The following is a 12500-nucleotide window of genomic DNA, read 5'->3' as shown; positions in this document are numbered from 1 at the left end:
ATGTTTTGACGTCATTCATCTTGCATCTTGTTGATCAGTAGTTCCCATAGAGGAGAGTCATTCTTCTAATAGATATCATTTGCGTTGGTTGTCATTCTTAGATCTGTACGAGCTGGCCCATCTTTCCTCTCTCTCTCTCTTCCCGACCTTGGGAAATTTTGATACTGACATTAACGTAAAGATTTTGTATTTACACGATCACCAGTAACTTTTACATCTATTTAATTTGTTAATAGCATAGTGGTTATTCATGGAATTTGAACATATATTGTGAAAGTGTACTTGTGAATTTACGAAGCTGAAGCTAAAAGGAAAAACTCATACCAGGTACTGTGTGATTACAAGTTTTAAGTGCACTCAAGACGTTATTTAAGAGTGTTTAGGGATTTTGTTCTTTAATTTTTTTCACATTTCAAATTATATGTGTTCTGCATTTAATTCTTTTGGAGTGTTTATTTTATGTTCTGTGTTTTGACCATTTTCTTAATGCTTTTACATTTTGGAGGTTTTTTTTGTATTTCAGTGAGGAATTTAATGCTATTATACATTTTGTTTTTTAAGGTTTCACATTCACAATTTGTTTGATTAACTTATGTTTTTCGTAGTGACTTAATATTGCATACTGGATTTAATTTAACAATTCTGAATTCATTTGCAATTGCTTAGAGTTCGTTTCAAATTTTAATTGTTGCTTAACCGTTTGAATTTTGATTGAAGGATTTAACTTCTTGATATATTAATTTTGATTTTATTTTGTTTACTAATTAGTTCAAGAAATAATTCAACTTCGTGTTCTTTCAAGTAATTGTAAATTTCTCTGAGTTTGCGAATTTCACTTACAAATTTTGAATTTGAAATTATTTTTTTGGTATTTAAACTTTTTATGACAGTGTTTCATTTATTGACCACCATTGATATTTAGAAATATTGGGTAGCAATTGTTCAGTTTTCCTTCAATTTTAATTTAATCTCCCATATATCACCTTACACTTGTTCTACTGGACTTAGTCTGATTTGTTTTATTAGCAATAAGTATCGTAAGGGATCACTGTTACCTTTTGAGTTATCAATCGTATTTTATCTGTGATGAAGGTTCAGTTGTCTTTATTTTCATTGGTAAGTGTAATGACGAGATATTCGCGCGCTTCGTCACAATATACATACATACATAGAATGTTAAAGTCATATTCGTGTACATCGGCTGGTAAGCCTACACAAGACCTGAAAAGTTTAAGAGCGTAGGCATGTTGTTGTTTCGACGTTTTAAACATCCATAAGGCCAGCATTTAAAAATGGAATATAACGTTGCCAGCCTGTGTCTGACTAAAAACGAAAAAGGTCGACTTTTAGGTGTTAATCTTTAGTCATCTGAAGTGTTACTTTTCGAGTAATGTAGGGAAGTTTGGTTTGGTTTGGGACAAATGTGTATAAGGTTGTATGTGATGTCCGCAGTTTAGACTGGCATCTTATAATACCTTTGGAACATACGAAGCCATTCGCATACGCCATATCCCGAATGTCATAGTTATGAGAAAAAATCGTCATTTTAGAACATATGTATGAGAACTAAACATGTTTTAAAGGTGATTAACCGCTCATATGGAAGAGGAACAATAGATTTATTTAACTGCCAGGTTTTAGAGTTTTGTCATTTATATGCTTTCGGGATGAGGCCATAAAGACCAGTTTTAGCTTAGCGTCATTATTGGTTTAATCATGGCAGCTATTACGAGTGAATGAATAAAGTTAATTATTTTTAAAGACTCCTCGGTAATCAATAATAAATAATAAATTCTATGTGTGATTATCAGATTGAGGCTTGATAATTATCTTGCCAAATGGGTCTAAATCAAGTAGATACTTAGCTATGAATTCTGTAAGTTATCTGGTTTTCACGGTTATATTTTAACCTCCTATGTAACTTTATGTGAAGCCCCACAATTTTCGAGATATCATTTGCCGTATATTTGTTCTATGAAAAGTAATTCTACTGTAAAGTCCATAAAAAATATTGAGAACATTGGTGTCTTTACAAATAACACCCAGCATATAATAAAATCAGAATTATTTGCATTTCTCTTGTTTAAAGATACATGCATTCCAGAACTACACGGCAGAACTAATTTCATCACGGCTATCATTGTAATTGTATGTCTGTTGTTTTTACATATATAAGACCAATACCAAATGTTTGAAGTTGTGTACTTTTGGCGGTGAGCTCAAAAGTCCATTACGAAAATGTTTTGTAAACGGAGCACTTGAATGAAATTGGAGTTATGTGACACACAGAAATTATTAAATTTAAATTCAAAATAGAAAAATATATTTTTGACAAAAATTCATAAAAACAAAAGGATGAAATTTAAAATGATAATAATGAGGATATGGTTTTTGAGACGTGAAAATTATGCATAAATTGGAAATTTCAAACATACACACCATCCCTTTGTAAAATAAAGTAATAAATACCACAACTAGGAATTCTGAAATCTGCATAATTTAATCAATATTAATGCAGACGAACTGCCAGATCATCAAGTCTGACCATGTAGTAAACTGAAACTACTGTATTTGCAGACAAAATGCGCAGCGTGAGTTTCAGACAGCTCTTGAATATCTACTACAAAACAATGTCTTTAACAAATACCCCAAGAGTGAGATCGATAGAACAGGACTGAAACTCAATATAAGATACTAAATGCATATTGCTTAGCTAAGATTAAACATTAAAATGTTAAGTAAGGTAGAGCATACAAATGAAGGCTACGAATTACTAATCAAGAAAAAGCCGTGAGAAACAGGGATAGCAACCCTTTACCACATTTGCACGAAAAATCAGATGACGAACATTGTATAAACAAAATAGTAGTACGAAATTAATCCATTCCGAAGCGGTCTTCGTAACCTGATTTTTTCGTATATTGAACCACATTTCACATGTAAATTGCCTAATTCGTTCCAAGCCCTACAAAAACACCATAGTAAATTTTATAATAAAGCTAGATTGACCAATAAACAATGAAATACAGCAATTTGGACCATTCAATACCTAACCTAACTGTGACCACCTGTAAATAAAGTTTAGTAGTGTACAGGGTACAAGAAATACTGTACGTACATGTACGTACATATGTAGTAAAATGTGTAACCTTACCTTTCGAGTGAGGCAATCTCAAAAAGTGACGACAGAGGAGGAGGAGAAATGGCAGAAAACATGGACACTTAACTTTACAAAACACATTAAAAAATGACAGAAAACATTAACACTAAACTTTACGAAACACATTAACAAATGGCAGAAAACATTAACACTTAACTTTACATAAAAATTAAAATAAAATTTATTTTTTTTGTCTTTTTTTGATTTTTACTTTTTTTTTTTTACTTTTTTATACTTTACGTTTTTTACAAAAATTCAATTTCTTCACCACTTTCAACTTCCTGTTTTTTCGTATCACTTGGATCTTCCTGTTTGCTTACTCCTACTAAAGGCCTCTTTAAAAAATAACTATCCAAGGAAGATTGCTTCTGCCTGCTTTTCACAATGTTCCTGAAACGACTCAGGAAAACGTCATCGAACTGCACAAGCATACGACCTGTGTAAGACTTTTCGGGGTGTCTCTTTTCTACAAATGATTGCACCTTATGAAAAGCAGCAAGAGCATCCTTAATTTCTGCCGTTGTCATAGGATCCTCCTCCTCCTCCTCCTCGCCGCTGCTAGAGAACTCTTCTTGAACGACGTTATGTTGCATGGCCTCCAACTCTTTCAGGTCATCCGTCGTAAGCTCCTCTTGGTGCTCCTCGAGAAGGTCATTGGTGTTGTCCTTGCCTACGACCAGCCCCATGGACTTACCGAGTGCAACGATCTTGTCAAGTTCTGGTTGCAAAACAGTTTCAGGATCGTCAACTGTTTCTGAATCTGCATCAGCTTCACCCATGTTGAATCCCTCGTAGTCTCGGGCGGATACGGCATCAGGCCAGAGTTTCCTCCATGAAGAATTCAAGGTTCGCGCCGAAACCTCCTGCCAAGCTTGATCGCCGAGTCTAATGCATATGACAACATCGAAATGCTCCTTCCAAAATTCACCCAAGGTGAGGTTTGTGGTATCGGTGATGTCGAAACATCTCTTGAAAAGATGTTTCGTATACAGCTTCTTGAAGTTCGATATCACTTGCTGGTCCCTGGGCTGGAGGAGAGGGGTGGTATTAGGCGGAAGATAAAGAACCTTGATAAACGAATACTCCACTAAGATATCTTCCTCGAGGCCAGGAGGGTGAGCAGGGCATTTTCCAACAACAGCAGACATATCAGAGGGAGGCACTTCTCTTCCAAGAATTTCTTCACTATCGGGCCGAAACACAGATTTACCCACTCGGTGAACAAAAGTCTCCGAATGATACACAAGTAGGGGCTTCACCTTATAATCCCCACTGGCATTCGAACAAATTGCGAGCGTAAGCCTGTCTTTCATAGGCTTATACCCGGGTAGCTTCTTCTCTTCCTCCGTGAAGTACGTCCGACAAGGCATTTTTTTCCAAAAAAGGCCAGTCTCATCACAGTTGAAGACTTGCTGAGAACTGAAGCCTTCGTTGATCGTCATCTCGTCGAACGTCTTAATAAAGGCTTCAGCTGCTTTCGTGTCCAAGCTGGCAGCCTCCCGGATGGATGCCAGTCCGTTTCCGGAATTTTTTAAACCACCCACGAGAAGCCTTGAAGTCTGAGGTTGGCGTCGATGTCCCTTCTCTTCCGTCATCTTCGGCCGGGGCAATCAAATCGCTGAAAATAGCACTGGCCTTGTGGCAGATTGCTGTCTCGGTTATCGTATTGCCAGTGATTTCTTTGTCTTTTATCCATATAAGAAGCAGCCTCTCCATCGCATCATGCACGTGGCTCCTCTTGTTGGACAAAATAGTCACGCCCTTGGAAGGTGTAGCTGTTTGATGACTTCCCACTGCTTAAGAATGGTGCCTATTGTCGACGGATTTCGGCCGTATTCCTGAGCGAGTTTTAAAATTGTTCTCAGTGGTCCGGGTGAATCTTGGGACTTTACAGTAACACCCATTCGTAACCTGAATTATTTTCGTATGCAGAGGCATAAAAATCTTCGTATTTGCTTTTGTAACTTCAATTTTTCGTAAGTTGGGACTTTCGTATGTTGATGTTCCACTGTAATGCCATCTGAGAATGATCTAAATGCACTTGCTATATAATTATCGTAATGAAACTACTATAACTGCCGATACAATTGTCTACAAAGTTACTTCGAGTTAATATAAAAGCATATTTAATGAAATACCATGAGAATAATGAAAGAAATCATTGCATGACAGGTAGCTGCGTTTTCACTGAACGTCGCTGGTGGTTTATTTAAAAGAATATAAAAAGATATACAAGTTTTGTCCTTTAGTGCACCATCTTGTATGAACAGGTGATTGGGAGACACACATTCATCGTGTACTACTTTCCTTTTTGCGTGACTAAAAGTAGGCCAAAGATGAATATTTGAAGGACCCTAATGACTCAATTTCCCCAAGAAATTAATGTAAGAAGTTAGATGCATAATAATAATAATAATAATAATAATAATAATAATAATAATAATAATAATAATAATACTAAACACAATAGAAGGTGTAAAACAGAGGCTTAAGGCCAAATCACATAAGATCCAACGGTACATGAACAGGAATAAGGGATACCAACAGAACAAACTATTCAGAACCAACCAGAAAAGACTATACAGCCAACTAAGGGGGGAAGACAACCACCAAGAAATTCCTGAAGCCGAACCAAGTAAGAGACTGTGGGAAAACATATGGAGCAATCCGGTATCACACAACAAACATGCAACATGGCTCCAGGAAGTCAAGGAAGAAGAAACAGGGAGAATAAAACAAAGATTCACAGAGATCACGACAGACACAGTCAGACACCAACTAAAGAAAATGCCAAACTGGAAATCCCCAGGTCCAGATGAAGTCCATGGATACTGGCTCAAAAACTTCAAGTCCCTACACCCACGAATAGCAGAACAACTCCAGCATTGTATCTCAAATCACCATGCACCCAAATGGATGACCACAGGAAGAACATCCTTAGTACAAAAAGACAAGAGTAAGGGAAATATAGCCAGTAACTACAGGCCTATCACCTGCCTACCAATAATGTAGAAGTTACTAACAGGTATCATGAGTGAAAGGATATACAATTACCTAGAGGAGACAAACACCATACCCCACCAACAGAAAGGCTGCAGAAGGAAGTGTAGGGGCACAAACAACCAGCTCCTGATAGACAAAATGGTAATGAAGAACAGTAGGAGAAGGAAAACCAACCAAAGCATGGCATGGATAGACTATAAGAAAGCCTTCGACATGATACCACATACATGGCTAATAGAATGCCTGAAAATATATGGGGCAGAGGAAAACACCATCAGCTTCCTCAAAAATACAATGCGCAACTGGAATACAATACTTACAAGCTCTGGAATAAGACTAGCAGAGGTTAATATCAGGAGAGGGATCTTCCATGCGACTCACTACTCTTCTTTCGTAGTAGCCATGATTCACCATGACAAAAGTTACTACAGCAGATGGATGCCGGGTACCAACTCAAGAAAAGAGGCAACAGAATCAACCATCTGATGTTCATGGATGACATCAAGCTGTATGGTAAGAGCATCAAGGAAATAGATACCCTAATCCAGACTGTAAGGATTGTATCTGGGGACATCAGGATGGAGTTTGGAATAGAAAAATGCGCCTTAGTCAACATACAAAAAGGCAAAGTAACGAGAACTGAAGGGATAAAGCTACCAGATGGGAGCAACATCAAACACATAGATGAGACTGGATACAAATACCTGGGAATAATGGAAGAAGGGGATATAAAACACCAAGAGATGAAGGACACGATCAGGAAAGAATATATGCAGAGACTCAAGGCGATACTCAAGTCAAAACTCAACGCCGGAAATATGATAAAAGCCATAAACCAACATGGGCATTGCCTGCCAGTAATCAGATACAGCGCAGGAATAGTGGAATGGACGAAGGCAGAACTCCGCAGCATAGATCAGAAAACCAGGAAACATATGACAATACACAAAGCACTACACCCAAGAGCAAATACGGACAGACTATACATAACACGAAAGGAAGGAGGGAGGGGACTACTAAGTATAGAGGACTGCGTCATCGAGAACAGAGCACTGGGGCAATATCTGAAAACCAGTGAAGACGAGTGGCTAATGAGTGCATGGGAAGAAGGACTTATAATAGTAGACGAAGACCCAGAAATATACAGAGACAGGAGAATGACAGACAGAACAGAGGACTGCCACAACAAACCAATGCATGGACAATACATGAGACAGCATAAAGAACTAGCCAGCGATGACACATGGCAATGGCTATAGAGGAGAGAGCTAAAGAAGGAAACTGAAGGAATAATAACAACGGCACAAGATCAGACCCTAAGAACCAGATATGTTCAAAGAACGATAGACGGAAATAACATCTCTCCCATATGTAGGAAGTGCAATACGAAAAATGAAACCATAAACCACATAGCAAGCGAATGCCCGGCACTCGCACAGAACCAGTACAAAAAGAGGCATGATTCAGTAGCAAAAGCCCTCCACTGGAGCCTGTGCAAGAAACATCAGCTACCTTGCAGTAATAAGTGGTACGAGCACCAACCTGAGGGAGTGATAGAAAACGATCAGGCAAAGATCCTCTGGGACTATGGTATCAGAACGGATAGGGTTATACGTGCAAATAGACCAGACGTGACGTTGATTGACAAAGTCAAGAAGAAAGTATCACTCATTGATGTCGCAATACCATGGGACACCAGAGTTGAAGAGAAAGAGAGGAAAAAATGGATAAGTATCAAGATCTGAAAATAAAAATAAGAAGGATATGGGATATGCCAGTGGAAATCGTACCCATAATCATTAGGAGCACTAGGCACGATCCCAAGATCCCTGAAAAGGAATCTAGAAAAACTAGAGGCTGAAGTTGCTCCAGGACTCATGCAGAAGAGTGTGATCCTAGAAACGGCGCACATAGTAAGAAAAGTGATGGACTTCTAACAAGGCAGGATGCAACCCGGAACCCCACACTATAAATACCACCCAGTCGAATTGGAGGACTGTGATAGACCATAAAAAAAAATAATAATAATAATAGTAAAAATAATAATAATAATAATAATGGTAATAAAGCCACTTTTAATAATCAAAGAGAACCACCTGATGTAATATGAAGGCCTCAGAAAAAAATGCAGGGCCAGTTAAGACAACATTTTTTAAACATAAACCAAAAATGAAAGAATATCATGGTACCCAGGGTGTGGTCAAAATTTATAAGCGAATTAAAAAAGAACCTTTGCATAAAAAAATGTGCTATTTTTTCCTCCGTGAATTGCTCTTACTGAGTTTGGTCGTTTAGCCAATGATATTGCATGAAAGAATCACATAGTGAGGAAATACAAGAGCCGTTAGTCCTTTCTACTTTTTGCCTCTAAAGTCATTGTCCAATTTCGTACCTTATATATATATATATATATATATATATATATATATATATATATATATATATATATATATATATATATATATATATATATATATATATCTATATCTATATATATATATATATATATATATATATATATATATATATATATATATATATATATATATATCTATAGATATATATATATATATATTTTTATATTTATATATATATATATATATATATATATATATATATATATATATATATATTATACTATATATATATATATATATATCCATATATATATATCTATAGTATATATATATATATCTATATATATATATATTATATATATATATATATATATATATATATATATATATATATATAATCATGGTCACCATACATTTGTATTTTCTTTCATCTCTAGTCTTTTCACTTTGTTTTATGTATGTATGTATGTATGTGCATGTATGTCTATATATATATATATATATATATATATATATATATATATATATATATACATATATATATATATATATATATATATATATATATATATATATATATATATATATATATATATATATATATATATCTATAGATATATATATATATATATCTATATATATATATAATATATATATATATATATATAATATATATATATATATATATATATATATATATATATAATACATGCATACATACATACATACATACATAAAACAAAGTGAAAAGACTAGAGATGAAAGAAAATACAAATGTATGGTGACCATGATTTACTCTCTACTCTTATATTCTCTACCCGAAAAGAGTTATAATTGCCATCATAATTAATGTAACGTTTTCATCGTGGCTTTGATGCAATCTTCACTGTCCTTAGTAATACATTTAATCGAAGGTCAGAAATCCTTGACTATCCCTCCGCCTGTATATGGCACCATTTATTTTAGTTATAAATAGAGAAATCCGCTCATACTTTCTATTTCGAAGCTACAGCATACCCAGTGTTGAACACGAGAGAGGCGAAGAGCGACCCTTCCTAATGTGGCTAATGATATAAGACTTACTTATCAGCCTTAATGAACCGGAAAGCTTGAGCTCCTCAAGTCCCTAGTTCACCGGCCAAGATGCAAAATTACTCTTGAAATGTTCTTCGATGTAAACCCTAATCTCTAATTTGTCTCTATAAACATCTGCAGCGTGACACTACAAGAAATCGTGACTTTTCTTTTCAAATACGTCTAAGACTTGTGTTCATAAGCACGTTGCGATGAGGGGAATGAATTCCAAGAATTACTTGGCTATTATGGAAGAGCGTCTGTTGGAAATGGTATTCTGTTTTTATCTCAGATGCTGAAGACTTGAACAGGACGTCCTCCAAAAATTACCTTATCATTTTCAGTCTCTGTTGCCTCTAAATTTGCTTGTTTGTTGTTCTTCAACATTGCTTATGTGCTTAAATGGTCTGACTTTGTTAATTTTTACAAAAATATTCTCCAAGTTATATAGAGTGCTCTAGAATACTATTCAGTTCAATTTCTTTAGGTCCTACCTTGGTGGTTGTATTAAAAAAAGGAGCGAGGAAAAAATTCGCCTGCAAATCCATTCTTCAATTAAGTAATAGATTCCATAAGTAAAAAAATCTTAGGATCAACCAGAAACACAGAATTAGATTTTCAGCTCTATGACGCACGCAGCAGTAACTCTTTATGCTTGATAATTTGATAAAGGGTTGGGTGGGGGGGGGAGGGGGGGAGGGGGATTTAGTCTTGTATTTAAAAATTGTATGAGTTTAACTTTATTGTCAAGTACCTAGCTTTACTTTTTTCACTTTAGCAACTTTACCATAATTCAACAACTCTGAAAAAGAAAAACACATATGTGTTAAAAATATTCAAATGTTATAAATATAGGGATTATATTTTACAAGTAGTATATACAGATTAAGGCTGGGAAAATTCACATGGCCTTGTTCGTAAACTGGACTCGTCCCTGCTAACTATAACTCTCCGGATATCAAAATGCTAGACTCTAACATCCAACTTCCATCATTGTGACAATGACCTGAAAAATATGCATATAGACTAATAGAACAATATCTTCCATAGTCTTAAGCATTCAAATATAGAGAACTCATTTTCTTGAAAACATTACAAGATGGAAAATTTACGGCATCTTGGAGGAAGTACGCCTTTTCTGTATGTTTTGTTAGAGGCACGAAACCGCTACGAGCTGGCCCTCATGACACTTTCAACCTAGTGTCATGTACAGAACGCGAACAAGGTTCAGTGCAGTGTGCTGGTAAAGTTGCCTGACCTGAGGCCAGGAACACAGAGTTTGGTCAGTAGCCAGATACTGTAAGGGGAAAAAAGCAAATGCGATTAGACTTGAATTTCAGAAAGATGAAAGCAACAGCAATTCCATGATAACTGAGTCTATAAAGCCTAAAGCTCAAATACTGTTGTTTAAATGCTTTAAAGTCAGTCACATATCTTATTGATCTTTTTCACATTGATTAAAAAATCCCACAAAACTGCTAAAAATGAAGTTTTATTAATAAAATATATATGTTAAATTGATAGAATATGTTAGTTTTTTCTATTTTCTAATTAAACTTTTATTACGACTGTTGAGTAGTCATGGCTATGATATACTGCCAACAGAAAGGTCTTGCTTTCATTTAGTAAATTACACTGCTGAGCTGAATTCCATCCTTTGGCGGAACGGTTGTTAAGTGCTCGTTTCTATATGTGATTATGGTGCTGCGTATGTTATCTCTCTCTCTCTCTCTCTCTCTCTCTCTCTCTCCTCTCTAAACTTTAAGTAAATATATACCTATTATTCATTATATGCAACTGGAGAAATGTGCAAACAACCTATTATTTACAAAAACTATCTGCAATTGTGAAAATAAGAACTTCAGAGAGTAATTTTTTCCTGGTTAAAATAAAAGAATTTTCACGCTTGAACCAAAGATTATGAGGCAGCATCACGACAAAATTCCCGCGGGAAATGGAAAGGAAATGAGTTCAAAATGAGGACACATCTCGCTACTGATTGCATGTCGGAATTATTAATTACTTTAATATTCATTGTGCCGGCTCTCCTTCCTTATTCCTTTATTCCTTTACTCCTTGTATCACTCTTCCTTATGTTGCTAAGAAATGTTTCCAGGTTATATATTCTGAATTGTTTATCTCTCTAATGTACCTTAAGCCAATGATATCTAATAAGCAATATAATCTCTGCGAAGCAATTAAGTAAGAAATTGAATCATGGTAATAAAAAGTTTTCCAAGAGGTAGTAAACTTGACTAAATTACATAATTTCCGTTCATTTGCTTTCTCAAGATCATAGATGACAGATGAAGGTTTTGTACGGTATGGATAACGAAGAAAAAAATTTTATGTGTGAAGATTGGAATGCATTTCTTATTAACTAAATTTTCCTGTCGACGCCCTAAAGACGCAGTAAGCACCATGAATATTCCGGTCTCTAAGAACGACAAAATTTTACGGGATTATAAAAAGCGGGTTCCCTTATTTAAATATAGCTTTTACATTCAGTTTTTAACTATTCTTAATCTTAGCACGGCTATAACCATTATTTTGACTACCATCTTTTATGCTACCCAAGCAAATATGGATATAGCCGATTAATCTTTTTTTTTATCATGTTATCTTATGTATCTAGACTGTATATTATTGTTCTATGTTTTGTATATTCCATGTATTTGGCCTTTAGCTGAAAATAAATATTGTTATTATCATTATTATTATTATTATTATTATTATTATTATTATTATTATTATTATTATTATTATTATTATTATTGACTAATCTCACTTCCAGAAAGTTTCCCGTGGGTAGTATTTGGACAAATAGATTTTGTGCAAAATTTTGAAACATTTGGATTATAAAATGGTGCCACCGGAAAATATTCTACAATATATTGCTTCGTTCA

At 35.0% G+C, this 12500-nt stretch overlaps 1 protein-coding gene across 1 annotated transcript in view; it reads left to right on the top strand.

The window, feature by feature from the left end:
• Window positions 1-4068: 4068 nt before the first annotated feature.
• Window positions 4069-12500, top strand: part of LOC135215740 (craniofacial development protein 2-like) — a 14686-nt gene continuing 6254 nt past the window's right edge. The window contains exon 1 of the mRNA XM_064250694.1: window positions 4069-4093. Within this exon, the coding sequence (XP_064106764.1) occupies window positions 4069-4093 (25 nt within the window). The remainder of the gene's footprint in view (window positions 4094-12500) is intronic.

This window comes from Macrobrachium nipponense, chromosome 5 (genome assembly GCF_015104395.2).
Source record: "Macrobrachium nipponense isolate FS-2020 chromosome 5, ASM1510439v2, whole genome shotgun sequence".
NCBI classification, from domain to species: domain Eukaryota; kingdom Metazoa; phylum Arthropoda; class Malacostraca; order Decapoda; family Palaemonidae; genus Macrobrachium; species Macrobrachium nipponense.
This window is presented reverse-complemented; position numbering and strand designations above follow the sequence as displayed.